Raw genomic sequence first — 22460 nt, forward strand, 5'->3', positions numbered from 1 at the left:
ACTATGGAGCTTCATAGGAATGACAGAGCTGCTGCTAGAGAATGTGAGCAGATGAGTGGCATGGGACTTAAAAGATCACTATGGCAGCCGTCTTGAAAGCAACAGGCAGCATGAGTGGAAGGCCGAGGGCAGATAATGAGGGGAGGCTGTAGCTCAGCCTAGGGTAGTAATGATCAACAAGATCACTAGGTTTTTTTGTTTGGTTGGCTTGTTTAAGATAATTGAATAGGGGCTGGCACCATGGTTCACTTGGTTAATCCTCTGCCTGCAGCGCCGGCATCCCATATGGGCACCAGGTTCTAGTCCCGGTTACCCCTCTTCCAGTCCAGCTCTCTGCTGTGGCCCGGGAGGGCAGTGGAGGATGGCCCAAGTCCTTGGGCCCTGCACCCGCATGGGAGACCAGGAAGAAGCACCTGGCTCCTGGCTTCGGATCAGCACAGCGCCAGCCGTAGTGGCCATTTGGGGAGTGAACCAACGAAAGGAAGACCTTTCTCTCTGCCTCTCTCTCTCACTGTCTAATACTCTACCTTTCAAATAAAAAAAATAAATAAATAAATAAAAAAAACAAAAAGATAACTGAATAATATGCAGAGAACTAAACTTGCTTTTTTCCCCCCTTATTTGAAAAGCAAAGTGACAGAGAGAGATAAACACAGATATATACTCCATTCACTGTTTCACTACCCAAATGCCCACAACAGCTGGGGTTGAGCCGAAGCCAGATGCCAGAACTCCATCCAGGTCTCCCACATGAGTGACAGGAACCCAATTTACCTGCTACCCTCCAGGTCTCCATTACCAGGAAGCTGCAGTCAGGAGCCAGAATCCGGTATTAAATCCAGGTACTCCAACAAGGGATACAGGCATCTAAAATGGCATCTTTTTTTCTTTTATTACCCCTGCAACTGCAAGGCTCTCAAAAACTTGCGTAATGACTCAGAATTGTTCCTCTAAAAATATGGAACGCTTCATGAATTTGTGTGCCATCCTTGCGCAGGGGCCATGCTAATCTTCTCTAAAATGGCAGCTTAACCACTAGGCTAAACACCCACTCCATGAGAACTATTTTTAAAAGCATGGGATACATAAAGATTATTCATTCCATAACACAATATTAATAATTTCTACAAATAAATCACTTCTCAAACAAAAATGCAAACTCCTTAATAACTTACATGTCTAAGAAGTAATTCCAGAATCCAATTTAGAAGCTCTACTGATAGATTTCTTCTCTGTTCCTTCATTAGCTTATTTAAAAAATGTATGATGTCTATTAGCAGTTTCTCATCTTCAGTACAAGCAGGAAGCACTTGTAAAAACCTATAAGAAAGTAATTATGGTACTTAACTCTTTAAAATATACCTACTACTGATTACCACAGATATGTATACTCAACACATTTCTTGTGAGCATGCTATTTTATGAGACACTACTCTAAGTGTTATGAAAATGCAAAGATATGGGAAATAGGGCATCTGCCTTCAACACCCTGAGCCTATAGTAAAGAAAACATTCAGACATGTAACTGACAAAACTGAGAAGAGACAAGATAATAGAAAAATATCAAATTCAGAAAAAGTGCCAAAGAAATGTAAAGAGAAAAACATTGCTTCTAACTGACTGGGGAAAGTTGCTTAGTCACAGTAGTCATGCTTCACTAAGAATCAGGATTTCTTTTTTTTTTTTTTTTTTTTTTTTTTTTTTTTGGACAGGCAGAGTGGATAGCGAGAGAGAGAGACAGAGAGAAAGGTCTTCCTTTGCCGTTGGTTCACCCTCCAATGGCCGCTGCGGCCAGTGCATCTCGCTGATCCGAAGCCAGGAGCCAGGTGCTTCTCCTGGTCTCCCATGCGGGTGCAGGACCCAAGCACTTGGGCCATCCTCCACTGCCTTCCCGGGCCATAGCAGAGAGCTGGCCTGGAAGAGGAGCAACCGGGATAGAATCCGGTGCCCTGACCGGGACTAGAACCCGGTGTGCCGGCGCCGCAAGGCGGAGGATTAGCCTGTTAAGCCACGGCGCCGGCCAGAATCAGGATTTCTAACCCAATTCTTTCTGACCAATTAGGAAGAACATGGCAATGAGGGGGAAAAAATTATCTCAAGAATGCTACCGGAGTTTGTAACAGGCAAGGAAAATGTTGAGGGTAAACTTAGGACTTAGGAAGGAAATCTTTGTAAGTTCAGAATAAAAGACTATGAACCTATTTTTTTTTTTTTTCATTTGAAAAGGAGAGAAAACGGAGAGAATAAAGTGTCTTCTGCTGGTTTACACCCAAATGCCTTTGACAGCAGGACTAGGCTGAAACTAAGAGCCAGAAACTCAAACCAGACCCGGCACATGGATAGCAGGAATCCAATTATTTGAGCCATCACTACTTCCTCCAAAGGTCTGTCTTAGTGGGAAGTTGGAGTTGGAAGCCATGCCTGGGAGCTGAAACCAGTCACCCTGAAGTGAGAGGCAGGTATCAGAACTGCTATCTGGCTGGCACCGTGGCTCACTAGGCTAATCCTCTGCCTGCGGCACCGGCACACCAGGTTCTAGTCCCGGTTGGGGCGCTGGATTCTGTCCTTGTTGCCCCTCTTCCAGTCCAGCTTTCTGCTGTGGCCCGGGAAGGCAGTTGAGGATGGCCCAAGTGCTTGGGCCCTGCACCCGCATGGGAGACCAGGAGAAGCACCTGGCTCCTGGCTTCAGATCAGCGTGGTACACTGGCCACAGTGACCATTGGGGGCGTGAACCAATGGCAAAGGAAGACCTTTCTCTCTGTCTGTCTCTCTCACTGCCCACTCTGTCAAAAAAAAAAAAAAAAAAAAAGAAAGAAAGAAAGAAAGAAAGGAAACTAATGGGCAAGAAAACTTTTTATTTAAAAAAAAGTCATTTGGAAAACTGTTTTCTAAAAAATGCAATGAGGAAGAAGTACAATGAGATTCAATGTTATCTATAATGTTACATTTTTATTTCTGAAACATCTAAAACAACTATTTCAAAATGTTAGTATGAAACCCAGTAATACCATAATATCCAACATTTCTTAAGCACTGACCTTATGCCTGACTCTGTTTTAATATCTTAAAATTAACTTTTCAATCTTCATAACAACTCTATGAAGTGTGCAGTTCTATTTCACAGGTAATAAAACTCAGAAAAAGAACAGATAGTTCGTCAATAGTCACAAAGCCAGAAAACTTGAGTATAACTACTAATCAAAGCTGTCCAACACCAAGGCTAGTTAGAATGGCTCTCCTACAGAAATCAACAAACAACAAATTCTGGCAACAATGTGGGGAAAATGGTACCCTAATCCACTGCTGGTGGAAATGTAAACCGATATAGCCATTGTGGAAGACAATATGGAGATACCTCAGAAATCTGAAAATAGATCCACCCCATAACCCAACAACTCCACTCCTGGGAATTTACCCAAGGGAAATAAAATCAGCATATGAAAGAGTTATCTGTACCCCCATGTTCATTGCAGCTCAATTCACAACAACCAATGTCTACCAACTGATGACTTGATAAAGAAATTATGGTATATAAATACAATGGAATATTACTCAATAGTAAGAAGAAATGAAATCCTGTCTTTTGCAACAAAATGAACACAACTGGAAATTATTATACATTATAAAGTGAAATAAGCCAGTCCCAAAGACAATTACCACATGTAGATCTTTGTAAAATTTAAGGGTGGGAATAGGAGAGACGGGAGAAGAAACCTGGGAGCATAGGCGTGAAGGTGCACAGGATGGGAAGAATCACTATGCTCCTAAATCTATCCATATGAAATTTTTTACCTTACATAAAATTTTGAAAAATAAATTTTTTTGATTATTCAGTCATTTTTCATTTCAAATGCCCACCCTTAAGCTGGTGTCATGGTACCACAGGTTAAGCCACCACCTATGATGCTGGCATCTCATATTGGTGCCAAATCAAGACCCAGCTGCTCCACTTCCTATTCATCTCTCTGCTAACTGGTCTGAGAAAGCAGTGGAAGATGTTCCAAGTACTTGGGCCCCTGCACCCACGTAAGAGACCAGAATGGAGTTCCAGGATCCTGGTTTCTGCCTGGCCTAGCTCCAGCTGTTGCAGCCATTTGGGGAATAAACCAGCTGATAGAAAATATTTTCTATCTCTCTAAACCAGCTGATGGAAGATATTCTCTCTCTCTCTCTCTCTCTCTCTCTCTCTCTCTCTTTAAACCAGCTGATGGAAGATATTCTCTCTCTCTCTTTCTCAACCAGCTAATGGAAGATATTTTTTCTCTCTCTGTAATTCTGCCTTCAAATAAATAAATATTTTAAAAATAATAAACTAAAATGTCTACTTTATCCTACCCCCCCCAAAAAAAAAAAGACAATCAGTTAAGTATTATAGAAAGTTTAGAAAATAAGATTAGGGGGCAGGCACCATGGCGCAGTAGGTTAATCCTCCACCTGCAGCACCAGCATCCCATATGGGCGCTGGTTCGAGACCCAGCTGCTTCTCTTCCGATCCAGCTCTCTGCTATGGCCTGGGAAAGCAGTAGAAGATGGCCCAAGTACTTGGGTCCCTGCACCTGCGTGGGAGACCTGGAAGAAGCTCCTGGCTCCTGCTTTGGATCAGTGCAGCTCTGGCTGCTGCGGCCACTGGGGAGTGAACCAATGGAAGGAAGACCTTTCTCTCTGTGTCTTCCTCTCACTGTCTGTAACTCTTACCTCTCAAATAAATAAATAATAAATAAATCTTCAAAAGAAAAAAAAAAGAAAATTAGAAAAATATTCCAAAGGGATGGAATGAAAGAATTATAACAAGATGAAATTTAAAAATCATAAAGAAAATGTCTTCCATGACATTCTCTATAATCTTAAAATATCACCTTTGCAGCCTCATTTTATATCTGTCCTCCTATATCTCTTAAAACCAAATATATTATCCTTTGTTCAATTTTTGAAAAACATTTTCTCAATTTGGGGGCTTATCCCTTTGCCCAGCATCCTTCCTTCTTCCACTCCCACAGGTTTCCAATATTCTGCCTGTATTGAATGCATGGGCTTACAGTCCACTCCCTGGGCCGGCAAGTAACACAGCAGTTAAAGCTGCCAACTGAGATGCCGGCATCCCATATATGTACCCATTCAAGTCCCGGCTGCTCCACTTCTGATCCAGCTCCCTGCCAATCGCCTGGGAAAAAACAGTGGAAGATGGCCCAAGTGCTTGAGCCCCTGACACCCACATAGAAGACCCAGAAGAAGCTCCTGGCTCCAGCCTGGCCCAGCCGTGGTCATTGCAACCATCTGGGGGCGTGAACCAGAGGACAGAAGTGCACTCTCCTTCTCTCTAACTCTTTCAAATAAGTAAATAAATCTTTACAAAAAAAAATCTATCCCTCTCCAGATAGGTGAGATTAAATGACCCTCAAATACAGTTTTGTAACAGACTTTTCCTTGGAAGCATTCCTACTTTTGAATCCCCTTTTAGCTGCGTTAACTGCAAGTTCCACAAAAACAGGGACCTTACTAATTTTGTTCAACACTGCATTTCCTACAAGAGCTTGGTACCTAGTAGGCAATCAACAAATGTTTGCTGAATGATAGAATAGCCCCTTTCCTTAAACAGATGCTATCGCACACAACTTCTCCTATAAAAATCATCATGTTCGGCATTTATTAGGAACCAACTATAGCCAATGCCTTATGCCCTATGTATGGGATATAAAAAGGAAAGTAATAAACCAAAGCACAGAAGGCGAGAAGACAGATATCTGAACTTTAACAAGTATAGAGGGGCCGGCTCTGTGGCGCAGCAGATAAAACCACTGCCTGCAGTGCTGGAATCCCATATGGACACCGGTTCAAGTCCCAGCTGCTCCACTTCCAATCCAACTCTCTGCTATATCCTGGGAAAGCAGTATGGAAAGCAGTGTAAGATGGCCCAAGTCCTTGGGCCCCTGCAACCACCTGAGAGTCCCGGAAGAAGCCCCTGGCTCCTGGCTTCAGATTGGCACAGCTCCGGCCACTGTGGTCAATTGGGGAGTGAACCTGTGGATGGAAGACCTCTCTCTCTCTCTGCCTCTCCTTCTCTGTGTAACTCTTTCAAATAAATAAATCTTAAAAAAAAAAAAAAAAAGTACAGAAGCAATACAGGAGAGGCATGTGACAATCACCATGGTAACTACAATCCTACTCACATCACAGGAAGAAGATCTTGACCCAAAGCTAAAGAGTATGTAGATCCTAACTAGCAACTAGGGAGCTATCTGTGTGAATGCAAAGTGTAAAACAGAAGTACATGCACTGAACCCAAAAGTTTCATAAAACTATAAACTATGTACTTCACAAAACCACAGTATATGTCAGAGAGAGTTGGAAAATATAGCCAAGAAAGTAGACAAGGGCCAGATCAAAGAGGACCTTCTATGCCATACTGAGGGGTCTGAACTCCATTCATGCCATAGAAGGGTCATTCAAGAAGCAAGATGAATGAGTGGCATAAGGCTAAAAGTTGAACAAATAGTAAACTAGTCATTCTACAGTCCAGGAGAAAAATGGTGAAAGCCTCAGCTAAAATAGCAATAGGAATTTCAATAGGAAAGGGGTAGAGAGACAGTAAACCACAAAATCAATAGGAATTGGTTGAAGAAATACCAAGATATCTCTAACAACTTGTAATTCTACTGAACCATGAACTATCATCTATTTTCTTAAAATGTTTTCAAAATGAGATGGGATTATAATAGTACATGTCTGTGTGTTAGTATACATATACAAAAACACATATCTACAAATTAACACTCAATTGTTCAAAATAATTGGCTTACAAAGCCATCTTTAGAATCCCTAGCATTATACTTAAAAATACTTTACCAATCATTTTTTGCTGCCAAACTGAAACACACTCTTGTCGATAGTGGTAAACAGTCATCCTTAGAGTAGTATTCATTTTAGTATCTCCTGCTCTCTCTCTCTGTGCATATATATATATATATATAATATATACATATGTACACACATATACGTACATAGACATATATATATATATATATATATACACACAGACCCTTTTAAACTTTAGGGTAGTATTCGTTTTTTAATCTTTCTCTAGATGGCTAAATTTGTTATTTTTTGATTAAACAATTAAATATGATTTCATAATATAAGACTTGTGTACATCTACTGTTTAAATAACCAAGGAGGACAATTTCAAAAATATCTGAGCAAAATCAGTATTACTATAACACACATACTTATTCCTAGAAAGTTTACTTTTGGGAGGAAATTCATTTGGATATCTTATATATCTTTTTTTTGTTCTTTTTCTTTTTTTTTTAACAGGCAGAGTGGACAGTGAGAGAGAGAGAAAGAGAGAAAGGTCTTCCTTTTGCCGTTGGTTCACCCCCAATGGCCGCTGCGGCCGGTACACCGCGCTGATCCGAAGCCAGGAGCCAGGTGCTTCTCCCGGTCTCCCATGTGAATGCAGGGCCCAAGCACTTGGGCCATCCTCCACTGCACTCCTGGGCCACAGCAGAGAGCTGGACTGGAAGAGGGGCAACAGGGACAGAATCCAGCGTCTCAACCGGGACTAGAACCTGGTGTGCCAGCACCGCAGGCAGAGGATTAGCCTATTGAGCCATGGCGCCAGCTTCATATATCTTAAACTAGCCTCAAATTATTCACTCTCATGGAAAATGTCCAAAACATAATGCTATTTTTAAAATAACATATACAAGATGTCTCTTCATATTGTTTCATCTAGAATGATAGTTTGAAATACTTATATAATGTAAAATTTTTAAAATTAAGCTTGTAAAAAATAATCTCAAAAATGTATGATGTTGTAACTTTTAGAAAATTTTCTGTCTCCAAACATTTCCTTTAAAGTATTAATCTATCTTAATCAGCCAAAAAGGTGATATTCCTTCAACTGAGTGGCAACAAAACTTCCCAAAGTCCCATACATTCATATATTTATGAAAGTAAAATTATTGTTTGGACTTTTCCTCAAAAAATGTGGATTCTGTGATTAGTTCTGATAATTACTTAGCAAAAGATAATACAGGAGAAATACAGGAGTAGATTTTATTTTAGGCAATACAATCTATGCTGTAATGAACAAACATGAGCCTTGAAGTCAAATAAGATACAACTAGTGGTTCTTCAATATCCTTGGGGGATTGCTTCCAGGACACTCATGGATACCAAATTCTGTAGATGTCCACATTCCTTATATACTCACATCACCTACATACATCTCTATATATACTTTAAAACTTCTCTGGCTTACTTACAAACTAATACAATGTAAACAGTAAGTAAATAGTTTCTATACTATATATTGTTTAAGAAATAATCACAAGAAAAAAGTCTGTACATGGTCAGTTCAGATACAATTCTCTTTTCTCAACTATTTTCAAACTGCACTTGGTTGAATTCATAGATTCAGAACCCCTGGGTTCAGAGGGCTGACTATACATAAAATAATTTCACTCTGCACTCTCAACTTATGTTAGCACTAGAGAAAAATCCCACCATAACAGTGAATGCTGCACAATAGCAAACCATGATTTAGTATTTCAATAAAACAGATACAGTACAAACAACCTCAAGATGACTGATAAAGTAAAATAATTAGAAAGTGATGACTTTTATATATTCATTACCCTTATTTTCATATAATTAATTTAAGTTCATATAATTTTTAAGAAGAGCCATGCTGCTGTGGTACAGCAGGTGAAGCTGGACTTGGGATGCCAGCACCCCACACATGAGGGCCGGTTCGCTTCTCATCCAACTCCCTGATAATGCACCCAGGAAAGCAGCAAAGGTTGACCCAAGTACTTGGGTCCCTGCCATCCATGTGGGAGATGCAGATGGAGTTCTGGTTTCCTGGCTTTGGACTGGGCCAGCCTTGGCAATGGTGAGCATTTGGGGAGTGAACCAGCAGACAGAAATTCTCTCTCTCTGTCTCTGTTTCTTTTGCATACAAACACACTCTGCCTTTCAAATAAACAAACAAATATTTCTTTAAAAAAAAATAGAAGGCCTGATTTAACACTCAATTTGAAAAAATCCTGAAAATTAAAGCATCAGCTTTCTCATAAGGTACTACTGACTGCTTCTAACCCACCACTGGAAAATCTAATTACATGTCCCAATTATTAAAGCAAAACTAAATAGAGGAGTTCACATTTTGGAAACTCATTTAACCAAGCATTCTGAAAATGATGACTTTATGTTTAATAAGAAAGTTATGCATTTTATACTAAAGTCACATGAAAACCAAAATGAAAAACTGCTTGCAGTATTTGCTTATCAGTCTTGTTTCAAATGCAGCCATCTGGTACCAATTAAATGTGCTAAATTTATAAGCTAGAGCCTTTTCTATAACTATTAAAGGACTTCCACATGCCAATCAACTTCATGAAATTCAGAAGAAGAAGAAAAATGAGATAATTATTTAAGCACAAAACAAATGCAAAACAAAACAGCCTGTGGCAGGTGTACCAAACCTATTAATCAACCTGCTGATATCTCAGCTCATTTATAATAAGGACAGGAATAAACATTCAGTTTACTCCATCCACATCTTATCCTAACCACTTTTGTGAAATAAAACAAAGTTTTCTTAAATAGGATAATAAATGTTTATAAATTTGTTCATAATTCCTTAAAAAAATGCAGTGACTAAGTTAACATTTTTGTTTTGCTACTATTATTTGTGGTAGATAATAAAAATCCTGGTGTTTTTCTTTCCATAAAAAATATTTCCTTCATGACAGCAACAATAAGAATACATACTCTGATCTTCAAAGGTTTGAAGATGAACCCAGATACAATTCAATACAGGTTTTTGAAACTGGCAGCCTTGAGCTTACACTGACCTGTTTAGTGCAGTATGCCAAGCCATGGACTTCAAGGTAAGCCCACATGGGCCAGTGCCACCCTTTAAAGACAATCTGTCATTCAGAAGATAAAAGCTCATCCTTGCAACAGCAGCCCTGACATCCCTGTGGGCTGCAGCCTGAACGATGGAATGGAGACAGTCCTGCAGCCCGCTGGCCATGTGTGTTATCTTCAGAATAAGGGTGTCCTCTGTGGATAACTTCAATGCATCTAAAAATCTAGACAAAAACAAAAAGAACAGCAGAAAGCTATTTAAATTAGAGCTCACACTTATTGCTATTATGAATTCTCTCCCCAAAATTCTGTTTTATATTTATTTTTTTATAATTAAAGGTTGACCTTCAGCCAAAAGAAAAGTGGGGTATAATATTAGGTTTTACACAAGCATCTCAAGGATTTACATTGATTTGTTCTTCCTTACAGAAACATATTTGTATTCATATAAAAAGACTGACAGATTCAAATATTAAGATATTCAAAAGTAATCATAATAAAGTACAGTTCATACATACACCATTGAGCTTTTACTCTAATCCAGAGGTCTATTCCTAGCAATGTACATCTATTATTTAACCAAACTTCATTATGAGGGTACTTGAAAAAGTTCACAGAAAATGGTATTAAAAGATAAGTTTATCCTGGTGCAAAAACTTTTGAAATCCATGCATAGTTTTTTCTTAATATGTATTTTTCCACCAAGTTTTTGAAGATCCCTTGTATAATCTCTAAATATTTTTTAAAGTTCCTTATATGATAGATTTTTAGAAGTAATGAGCACTACTATGCTTAGGGAAATAAGCCAGTACCAAAAAGCCAAATATCATGTTCTCTCATTTGTGGTAACATATACAGAGTACAAAAAAAAGGTAACATATATGAGCTAAATTGACATTTTGAGATTTAATTATTGTTTAAAGCTCTTTGTCTATACTCTTGAGGAACAGTGGTTTTTCTACTTACTACTTGTTGAATTCTTTATTTCGTGGAGGGTTAAGCTTGTGATTTTAAAGACAATTTAAAGTATGTCATTGCAAAAATTAAAAGACAAATAAGGAAAGAGGAAGGGAAGTGGGAGGGAAGGAGGGAAGAAGGATGGGGCGGGAAGTATCACTAAGCTCTTAACACTATATATATGAAACACATGAAATGTGTTCCCTTTATAAATTAAAAATGATAAGCTTCAGTTAAACAGTAGAATCAAATGACATCAAGTGAAAAAGCTACTCAACCTAAAGAAAACCTAATTAATTACAATTAATTAACTACAAATGGTTTTTCAAGTAAATGCAACAGCTTACTCATGGATTTTTGTTTCAGAGTTCATCTGCTTCAAAAGATTATCACTCCCATGATACCATGACAGGTTCCAAGCTATTCTCAGCATGTCTGTCACAGGTTTCAAGGCCAAACAATCAGCAGACAATGGCAAAACTATTGAGTAAGGACTCACAGCATGATGGCCAACGACATATACTGGTAGATGATACCTGAAAAAACATTTACAAATAATTAAAAACTTCCAAATCCTTAAATACTACTCAAAAGACGACAAGCAAATAAGAACTTGGGTAGCACGCCTCCCATTCCACAATATTAAACAGTTATCACAGCGCACACAGTACTTCACTTTCATTGTAATCTAAACTCCCATAAACATCTCTTCAAACGCCTTCCTGCAGACTCACCACAGTGTATGTCACCTGAAAATCACTGCTGAGGTTACTAATGCTCCTTGAAGCCAGAGCCCATGATGATAGTGAATCAAATAGAAACGCTGTTCAATTAAAACACAAATACCAGGGCCAGTGGTATGGCATAGTAGGCTAAGCCTCCACCTGTGGCACCAGCATCCCATAAGGGCGCCGGTTCTAGTCCTGACTGCTCCTCTTCCTATCCAGCTCTCTGCTACAGCATGGCAAAGCAGTGGAAGATGGCCGAAGTGCTTGGGCCTCTGTACCCCGAAAGGAGACCTGGAAGAAGCTACTGGCTCCTAGTTTTGGCCCTGCTCTTGCTATTGTGAACATTTGGGGAGTGAACCAGTGAATGGAAAATCTCTCTCTCTCCATATCTCTGCCTTTCAAAAAAAAAAAAAAAAAAAACTTCAGAAAATAAGAGGGGGTAGCACTGTAATGCAGCAGGTAAAGCTGCCGCCTGCAGTGCCAGCATCCCATAAGGGCACCAATTCAAGTCCCGGCTGCTCCACTTCTGATCCAGCCTTCTGCTGTGGTCTGGGAAAGCAGTAGAAGATGGCCCAAGTACTTGGGTCCCTGCACCCTCGTGGGAGACCCGGAAGATACTACTGGCTCCTGGCTTTGGATCAGCACAGCTCTGGCCATTGTGATCACTTGGGGAGTGAACCAGTGGATGGAAGCCCACCTGCCCGCCCTCTCTCTCTCTCTCTCTCTCTGCCTCTGCCTCTCTGTAACTCTGCCTTTCAAAAATAAATAAATAAATCTTTAAAACATAAAATAAAATAAGAAAAAGAATTCTAGAAATAATCAAAAGAAAATCACCTTCTGCAATTCTTTTTTTTTTTTTTTGACAGGCAGAGTGGACAGTGAGAGAGAGAGACAGAGAGAAAGGTCTTCCTTTTGCCGTTGGTTCACCCTCCAATGGCCGCCGCGGCCGGCGCGCTACGGCCAGCGCACCGCGCTGATCCGAAGCCAGGAGCCAGGTGCTTCTCCTGGTCTCCCATGGGGTGCAGGGCCCAAGCACCTGGGCCATCCTCCACTGCACTCCCGGGCCACAGCAGAGAGCTGGCCTGGAAGAGGGGCAACCGGGACAGAATCTGGCGCCCCGACCGGGACTAGAACCCTGTATGCCGGCGCCACAAGGCGGAGGATTAGCCTAGTGAGCCGCCGCGCCGGCCACCTTCTGCAATTCTGCAACCCCACCACTCAAATCAACTATGGATGCAATGTTAGTGGTAAAGGCTATTGCTCTACAAGATATTTATATGCCTGAGAGTCCCACTTTCATGAGAAAAACACACTTTTACACTGAGAAGAACTGACATCACCTTAAGTAAGTGATCAACCTTAGCATTGCCAATAATAGAAATAATTACACAAGTTCACACTGTAGAATATTCTATATGGAACTGGTTTACATACTTCAAAACAGACAACCTAATTTTTAAAAAAATGAAATCCTTTTTTTTTTTTTTTTTGCCACAAAATGGATGCAACTGGAAACTATTACACTTAGTGAAATAAGCCAGTCCCAAAAAGACAAATATGTTTTCCTTGATCTATGGTAACAGAGAACAAAAAATTGCAATATAAATGAGCAAAACTGACATTCTGAGATTTGATTACTATTTCCAGCCCTTTGACTCTACTGCTGAGGAACAGTGTTTTTTTCTTATTATTATTTGTTGGATTCTTTACTTACTGGAGGGTTAAGCTTATGTTTATAAAATAAACTGAAGGTATGTCACTGTAAAAATTAAAAGAAAGAATACGAAAACAAGGAGGTGGGAAGGTGGGAAAATGGGTGGGAGTGACGATAGGGAAGGAAGTATCACTATGTTCCTAAATCAGTATCTATGAAATACATGAAATTTGTTCACCTTATATAAATTTTAAAAATTGAAATACATAAATTAATAAATAAATAAATAAAGAGAAGAAAGGTGAAGAGACTCTGAGAAAAAGCCAAACAACAAACTCTCACTTCCAATGATGAATTAGAAGCATGAGTGGTGTAGCAGCGCTGTGGCGTAGCGGGTAAAGCCGCCACCTGCAGAGCCAGCATCCCATATGGGCACCAGTTCTAGTCCCAGCTGCTCCACTTGCAATCCAGCTCTCTGCTATGGACTGGGAAAACAGTAGAAGATGGCCCAAGTCCTTGAGCTCTGTACCCATGTGGGAGACCAGGAAGAAGCTCCTGGATCCTGGCTTCGGATTGACACAGCTCCAGCCGTTTTGGCCACCTGGGGAGTGAATCAGTGGATGGAAGATTGTTATCTCTCTCTCTCTCTCTCTCTCTCTCTGCCTCTCCTACCTCGGTGTAACTCTGATATTCAAGTAAATAAATAAATCTTTAAAAAAAAAAAAGCATCTTTACTTAATATATACTAAACTGATCTTCTGTATATAAAGAGAATTGAAAATGAATCTTGATGTGAATGGAAAGGGAGAGGGAGCGGGAAAGGGGAGGGTTGCCGGGGGTGGGAGGGACGTTATGGGAGGGGGGAAGCCATTGTAATCCATAAGCTGTACTTTGGAAATTTATATTCATTAAATAAAAGTTTAATAAATGAAAAAAAAAAAAGCAAGAGTAAATCAGACTAATTTCCTAATGAGGACAGTTAAAAAAAATTAGCCCTACATTCTCCTCAAAGCTTTATCCCAAGGCATTGTTTTCTGATTCCAAAGAAGCTCATGGGTAACAGGCCAAACTGCAAGCAGCAGTTGAGAGTTTTCGGAAGCCAAATGGCAAAACCTGATGTTTAGGACGTACCACAAAAGGAGCAGCTGGTAAAAACTCCAGCCTGCCCGTTTAAATTCCATATGGATTATGTTCTAGAAAACCAGAAAATAGACAAGCATTTACAGAAAGGGAAATCAAACCTAAATCATCTTGTTCCATTACCTGATTAAATAAAACTCATCTGTTAATAATCTAAATGCAGTCAAGACAAAATTAAATCATCTGTGAAGGGAAAGAAAATCAGCTAGTCTCTAAAATTTTTCATTTGCTATATGCAGTATTGGATCAAAAATCACTAGGTTTGCCAGACGCAGAATAACCATTTAAAAAAAATGGAAAAAATCTTCTAGATAAGACTATAAATGACGCAGATATTACAGTTTTCAGCAAAGAACTATTGTGATTGGCTGGCGCCACGGCTCAATAGGCTAATCTTCCACCTGTTGCGCCAGTACACCGGGTTCTAGTCCCGGTCGGGGTGCCGGATTCTGTCCCAGTTGCCCCTCTTCCAGGCCAGCTCTCTGCTGTGGCCAGGGAGTGCAGTGGAGGATGGCCCAGGTGCTTGGGCCCTGCACCCCATGGGAGACCAAGAGAAGCACTTGGCTCCTGGCTTCGGATCAGCGCGGTGCGCCGGCCGCAGCGCGCCGGCCGCGGCAGCCATTGGAGGGTGAACCAACGGCAAAGGAAGACCTTTTGTCTCTCTCTCTCACTGTCCACTCTGCCTGTCAAAAAATAATTAATTAATTAATTGAAAAAACCTATTGTGATTAGTACATTCAAGAAAATCATGACATGATGGAGAATTTCATCAGACAAAGGAAATCAACAAAATAACCCAAAGAAAATTTTAGAATTGAAAAATGTAAGAGGGCCGGTGCCGTGGCGTAGTAGGTTAATCCTCCGCCTGCAGCACCGGCATCCCATACGGGCGCCGGTTCTAGGCTCAGCTGCCCCTCTTCCGATCTGGCTCTCTGCTATGGCCTGGGAAAGCAGTAGAAGATGGCCCAAGTCCTTGGGCCCCTGCACCCACATGAGAGACCAGGAAGAAGCTCCTCGCTTTGGATCGGCGTTGCGGCCATCTGGGGAGTGAACCAACAGAAGGAAAACCTCTCTCTCTGTCTCTCCTTCTCACTGTCTGTAACTCTACCTCTCAAATAAATAAATAAAATCTTTAAAAAATATATAAATGAGGCTTAAAACTCTACAGATGAATTTCACGCTATGTTGATGTCACAGAAAAGGACAGGAAGACGGGTTATTAGAAAATAATCAGGGCTGGTGCATGGCTCACTTGGTTAATCCTCCACCTGCAGCACCAGCATCCCATATGGGCGCCGGGTTCTAGTCCCGGTTGCTCCTCTTCCAGTCCAGCTCTCTGCTGTGGCCCGGGAAGGCAGTAGAGGATGGCCCAAGTGCTTGGGCTTCTGCACCCGCATGGGAGACTAAGAGGGAGCACCTGGCTCCTGGCTTCGTATTGGCGCAGCACGGGCCGTGGCAGCCATTTGGGGAGTGAACCAATGGAAGGAAGACTTTTCTCTCTGCCTCTCTCTTTCATTGTCTAACTCTGTCAAATAAAAAAAAAAAAAAAAGAAAGAAAAAAGAAAAGAAAAGAATCAGGGGGCCGGCGCTGTGGCGCAGTGGGTTAATGCCCTGGCCTGAAGCGTTGGCATCCCATATGGGTGCCGGTTCTAGTCCTGGCTGCTCCTCCTCCAATCCAGCTCTCTGCTATGGCCTGGGAAAGCGGTACAAGATGGCCCAAGTCCTTGGGCCCCTGCACCTACGTGGGAGACTTGGAAGAAGCTCCTGGCTCCTGGCTTCGAATTGGTGCAGCTCTGGCCATTGCGGCAATCTGGGGAGTAGGCCAGCAGATGGAAGACCTCTCTCTCTGTCTTTAGCTCTCTCTGTAACTCTTTCAAATAAATAAAATAAATCTTTAAAACAAAAGAAAAGAATCAGATTGAAACAAAAATGAGGAAAAATGGAAAATACAGAAAGGAATTTCACACACAGGATGAAGTTGTTGAAATTGTCACTGGGAGGCCATCAGGCTGTGGTGGTTCCAGGTCTTTACTATATAGGCAAACCAATGTTCAACATATATAATAAACCCAGACCACAGAATTTATTATCAGAAGCTGCCAACTAACCTCTAATAAGGATCTTTCCACTGTAAGCAGCCAACTAAGCTCTCTCTCCTTAGACATCAGCCTACGAAAGCTCGCTGCTCACTGTGCAGCAGAGCTCTGAGTCTCTACTGCACTGGAGTGCTGCCCAATCACTCTACTTGAATGAATCTTTTAAATTGATTTTGCCTCAAGTTTCTCTTAAACAAGTACATAACATACATGAATTTTAATCCCAGGAAAAAAAAAAAGGACAAGAGCAATTTGTAAAGAGAAATGAACTAAAAAGTTTTTAACTTCATGAAGAACTAATATTAACCTCAGTCCAACAGGCTACCAGAGGTGGGGAACGTTTTGTCCATCAAGGGCCATTTAGATATTTATAACATCATGCAAAGGTCATACAAAATTAAAAATCAACTTTAAAATTAACGTGCTATAAATTTATTCAATATTGAGTTCTGCCTGCAGTTGCCTTGGCAAGGCCAGATCAAATGATTTCACAGGCCAGACATTCTCAACCACTGACTGCAGACCAAACAAGATAAATCATAAATAAATGAATAAATACATATAAATAATAGTACAAAGAAAGAAATTAACAGCAGCCAGAAAGAAAATAAAATAATAATCCACATGTGAATAACTGTTTCAATAATAAATATAAAAAGTGCTGTGGACATAGAGGAAGGAACTTCCTAGGAACTGAAGGAACACATTTGCATCAATGAAGCAAAAATAAAACGGACAGCTATTCTTCAATAAAGAATGGACTCCAATTGCCAATCTAAAATTCTATGCCTAGTGAAAACAATCTTTAAAACAGAAAGCAAAATAATTTTTAGATTAAAAAAATGGGAGTAGGGGCCAGCACTGTGGCATAGTGGGTAAAGCTGCTGCCTGCAGTGCCAGTTCAAGACTCAGCTGCTCCTCTTCCTAAACAGCTCTCTGCTATGGCCTGGGTAAGCAGTAGAAGATGGGCCAGGGCTTGGACCCCTGCACCCATGTGGGAGACCTGGAAGAAGTTCCTAGCTCTGAATTGGCCCAGCTCTGGCCGTTGTGGCCAGCAGATGGAAGACCTCTCTCTCTTTCGCTCTCTCTGCCTCTACCTCTCAAATAATAAATTTTAAAAAAAGAAAAAAAAAGATACTGTTGCTAACATAATTCCACTAAATTAAATAATAAAGGAAACTCCTCAAAAACCAGGAAGATACCTCACATAGGAAGCGGGCATTTGGCGTGGTGGTTGAATTGCTACTAGGAAGTGGGGATTTGGTGTTTTGGTTAAATTGCTACTAGGAATGTCTGCAACCATGTCAGAGTGTCTGTTTCAAGTCATAATTCTTCCACTTTCAATCCCGATTCCTGCTAATGCTCTTGGGAAGAAGCAGCTGATGGCTCAAGCACTTAGGTTCCTGTCACCTTTGTGGGATATCCAGAGTTAAGTTCTGGGCTCCTGGCTTTGCCTGACCCATTCCTAGCCTATTGTGGACACACCAGTGAATGAATGCTCTCTCTGTGTCTGTCTATTTCTGGCTGTCTGCCTTTCAAATATAGAAAAATAAAATCAGAGATGAAAAAGGAGATGTTACAATGGATACCACAGAAATAAAAGAACTATCGGGATTTACTACAAATAGCTGTATGTCAACAAACTGGAAAATCCAGAAGAAATGGATAGATTTCTGGAAACATACAATCGCCATAATTGAGTCATGAAGACAAAGCCAAAATAGAACAATAAACAGAGACTGAATTAGTAACACAGACCCACCCAATAAAAAAAAGCCCAGGACTGGATGGCTTCATTGTTGAATTCTACCAACTTCTAAAGAACTATTTCCAATTCTTTTCAAACTACGCAAAACAACTGAAAGGGAAGGAAATATCCCAAACTCCTTCTATGAAGCCAGCATCACCCTAATTCTAAAGCCAGAAAAAAAAAAAAATACAACAAAAGAAGAGAACTATAGACCAATATCCCTGATGAATATAAATGCAAAAGTCTTCAACAAAATATTAATCCAATCCTACAACACATCAGAAAGATCATTCACCTACACCAAGTGGGATTTATTCCTGGTATGCAGGGATGGTTCAACATTCACAAACTAATCACATTAACAAATTGAAGAACAAAAACTATATGATTATCTCAACAGATGCAGAGAAAGCATTTGATAAAATACAACACCCCTTCATGATGAAAACTCTAAGCAAACTGGGTATAGAAGGAACATTCCTCAACATAAGCAAGACAATCTATGACAAACCCACACCCAGCATCCTATTGAATGAGGAAAAGCTGGAAGCATTCCCACTGAAATCCAGAACCAGACAAGGATGCCCTCTCTCACCACTGCTATTTAATATAGTTCTGGAAGTTTTAGCCAAAGCCATTAGACAAGAAAAAGAAATGAAAAAGATACAACTGGAAAGGAAAAAGTCAAATTATTCCTGTTTGCAGATGACATGATCCTATTTATAGGGGCCAAAAGGCTCCACTTAGAGACTATATTGCAGCTCATTAAGAGGGTTTGGTGAAGCTGAAGGATATAGAATCAACACACAAAAATCAATAGCATTTGTATACACAAACGATGCCACAGCTGAGAAACAACTTGTAGGATCAGTGCCAGGGCCAGCACTGTGGCATAGAGAGTAAAGCCACCACTTGCAACATCAGCATCCATGTGCGCTCCAGTTCCAGTTCTGGCTGCTACACTTCCAGTCCAGCTCCCTGCTAATGTGCCTGGGACAGCAGTGGAAGATGGTCCAGGTATTTGGGCCCTTGCATCCATGTGGGAGAGCTGGATAAAGCTGCTGGCTCCCATCTGACCCTGCCCTGGCTGTTAAGGCCATTTGAGGAGTGAACCAGCAGATGGAAAACCTATCTCTACCTTTCTTTCTCTCTGTAACTCTGCCTTTCAAATAAATAAATATATTTTTTAAAAATTTAAATATATCTTAGAGTAAATTTAACCAAGGATGTGAAAGATATCTATAAAGAAAATTATAAAATATTAAAGAAATAGAAGACACAAAAAAAGGGAAGAATCTTCCACATTTGTAGAGTGGAAGAATTAATATCATTAAAATGCATATATTATCCAAACCAAAATACATTCTTCTCAAATCTAGAAAAAAACAATGCTAAAATTCTTATGGAAACACAAGAGAACCTGAATAGCTAAAATAATCTTAAACAACAAAACAAACCCCAAGGCAGCATAATACCAGGATTCAAGTTATACTACTGGACAATTATAATCAAAATAGCTGGGACTGGCACAAAAATAGATATGTAGACCAATGGAACAGAGTAGAAACCCCAGAAATTAATCCACACATCTACAACCAACTAATCTTTAACAAGCTAAAACCAATCCCTGAAGCAAGGATAGGCTCTTTAACAAACTTGCTAGAAAAATTGGATATTCGCATACATAACTATGAAACAAAACCCCTACCTTACACCTTATACAAAAATCAAATCACAATGAATCAAGAATCTAAATCTATGACCTGATACCGTCAAATTACTAGAGGAAAACATCAAGGAAACTCTGTAAAACACTGGCATAAGCAAGACTTCTTGGAAACAACCCCAACAGCACAGGCAGAAAAAAGCAAAAGTTGAGAAATGGGATAACATCACGTTAAGAACCTTCTAAACTGAAAAGGAAACCCTCAATAAAGTGAAGAGGCAACCAACAGAATGGGAGAAAATATTTGCAAACTATGCAACTGATAAAGGATTAATATCTTAATCTATAAAGAGCTCAAGAAACTCAACAACAAAACAAAAAATCCAATTAAAAAATGGGTAAAGGACATAAACAGGCATTTTCAAAGGATGAAATGCAAATGGCCAACACACACATGAAAAATGCTCAGGATCACAGGCCATCAGAGAAATTCAAATAAAAACTACAATGAGTTTTCACTCACTCCAGTTAGAATGCCTATCATCCAAAAATAAAAAAAACAATAAATACTGGCAAAGGTGATAGGAAAAAGGTCCCCTAATATAGGAATGTAAACTAGTATAACTATTATAGAAAACAGTATGGAGATTTCTCAGAAAACTGAAAATAGATCTACCATATGACCAGGCTTCTCATTCCTAGGAATTTAACCAAACGAATACGAAATCAGCCTATGAAAGAGTTATCTGCACCCCATGTTTATTGCAGCTCAGTTCACAATACCTAGGATATGGAGTCAACTCAAATGCCCATCAACTGAAGCATGGATAAAGAAAATGCAGTGTGTGAATATATATATATATATATATATATATATATATATATAATTTTTTTCCTATGTAATACTACTCAGCCATCAAAAGGAATGAAAGGGAGAAAGGGAGGGGGGAGGATGGTCATCTTCTTTGAATTGTACCTATAAAATACATGAAATCTGTTCTCTTTATAGTCATAAAAAATTTTTAAAGAAAAATATGAATTTATTTTTTAAAACAGTCTAAAGAGACTGGAAAATCAAATGCAATACATGACCTTGACTGAATTTTGCAATTTAAACAAAGCAAAATTATATCTGAAATTTATTTTCATCTAGTTGGAGGTGGAGGTTAAATATAAATTAAAAAACTATACTGGGAACAAGAAAGCAATTAGAACAAATGTTAATAATTGATGACTTTAGGCTGAAGAGAATACACAGGTGTATACTGTATAGTTCATTCCAACTTTTCTTAGATTTGAATGATATCAAAATAAAAAGTTAATGATGGGATGGTACAGCTACTGAAATCTCCAAAGTATTAATGTGAAGAAAACATGAAAGCACTGTAAGTTATGCGATTTAAATATAACTAAATGTTTAAAAATATAAAGATTAGGCTTTGTGTAGCATTATTTTATCCTTCAAGAAAATCAGAGAAATAAATTCTTTACCTTCTAAAAACTGAAACAGGCAAACTGAAGACTGATGATAAAGTAGGTTTACTGGAAGGATCTACAGACCTATTTCATTAAAGAAAACAAAAGAAGGAGATTATAGCTTTGTCTAATACAGGTTGCTCATTTCTTTGCCTAAAAATACAATCAAGAGTTGAAATTGGGTTTGTCATTTAGTATAGTTATAACATGTCTGCTACATGGATTTTGCTCTTGCAGAATAAATTATGTTTTTCTTTAAAAATGCAACATAATAAATGATCCATATAATGCAGTGGTTGCACTGGCAAGTGGATTCCACAGATCTTCTCCCGCCACTCCCGCTCAAGTTCAATGGTAACCAGATACTATCATCCTAAACCTCTGCCTGATGATTTTTTAATAATAAAACATTAAAGAAAAAACACAAAGTTGAAAGTATATACTAAAAATGTACTATAGATAAAAATCACTATAGTGATTTTTAATTTTGTACCTAGTTATGTTCAAAATAAAATATCAGGGTGACTTTTTGTATCAGTGGGCTTCTTAATACTGCTTAAACTAAATCATACCACATATATCTAGCATGGATAGCAAAAGCCTCTTACGTCAGAATGAACTGTTATAAGATTGTATCAAAACCCTAGGATAATTAACAGTAAAAAACATATAAATTCTTATATCTTACCACATATCCATTCTTGATACCTCATCAAATAACAGAAGACAAAACAATGCGCCAACTTCAGTCACAACAGTACAGTCTTCATGAAATATCAAGGAAACTGAGGAATAAAAAGAAATATAAATAACAATGAAATATTTTTACTTCTACTAAGAATGGACCTCAAATTAAAAATGTCTTTTTAATGTGAAGGGAAAAGAATGCATCAACCCAGAAAAACTGCCATCACTGAAATATTGACTCGAACTTTTGAATATTTTTTTATATTTATAACTTTTTATATTTATAACTTTTTTATATTTTTTATTCTTAAGAACCTACATTCAAGGCCGGCGCCATGGCTCAATAGGCTAATCCTCTGCCTAGCAGCGCTGGCACACCGGGTTCTAGTCCCGGTCGGGGTGCCAGATTCTGTCCTGGTTGCCCCTCTTCCAG

The 22460-nt window shown here is 39.4% G+C and overlaps 1 protein-coding gene and 1 pseudogene across 5 annotated transcripts in view; both read right to left on the minus strand.

Annotated features, from left to right (window-relative positions):
• Positions 1-22460, minus strand: part of RTTN (rotatin) — a 231755-nt gene that overhangs the window by 132607 nt on the left and 76688 nt on the right. For all 5 annotated transcript variants that reach the window (XM_062201793.1, XM_062201792.1, XM_062201791.1 and 2 more), the window contains 5 exons: positions 22029-22125; positions 21356-21424; positions 11178-11366; positions 9858-10097; positions 1176-1320 (listed from right to left, as the gene is read on the minus strand). In XM_062201793.1, coding sequence (XP_062057777.1) covers positions 1176-1320; positions 9858-10097; positions 11178-11366; positions 21356-21424; positions 22029-22125 — 740 coding nt within the window. The remainder of the gene's footprint in view (positions 1-1175; positions 1321-9857; positions 10098-11177; positions 11367-21355; positions 21425-22028; positions 22126-22460) is intronic.
• Positions 953-1050, minus strand: LOC133767348 (U6 spliceosomal RNA; annotated as a pseudogene).

Source organism: Lepus europaeus, chromosome 9 (genome assembly GCF_033115175.1).
Source record: "Lepus europaeus isolate LE1 chromosome 9, mLepTim1.pri, whole genome shotgun sequence".
NCBI lineage: Eukaryota > Metazoa > Chordata > Mammalia > Lagomorpha > Leporidae > Lepus > Lepus europaeus.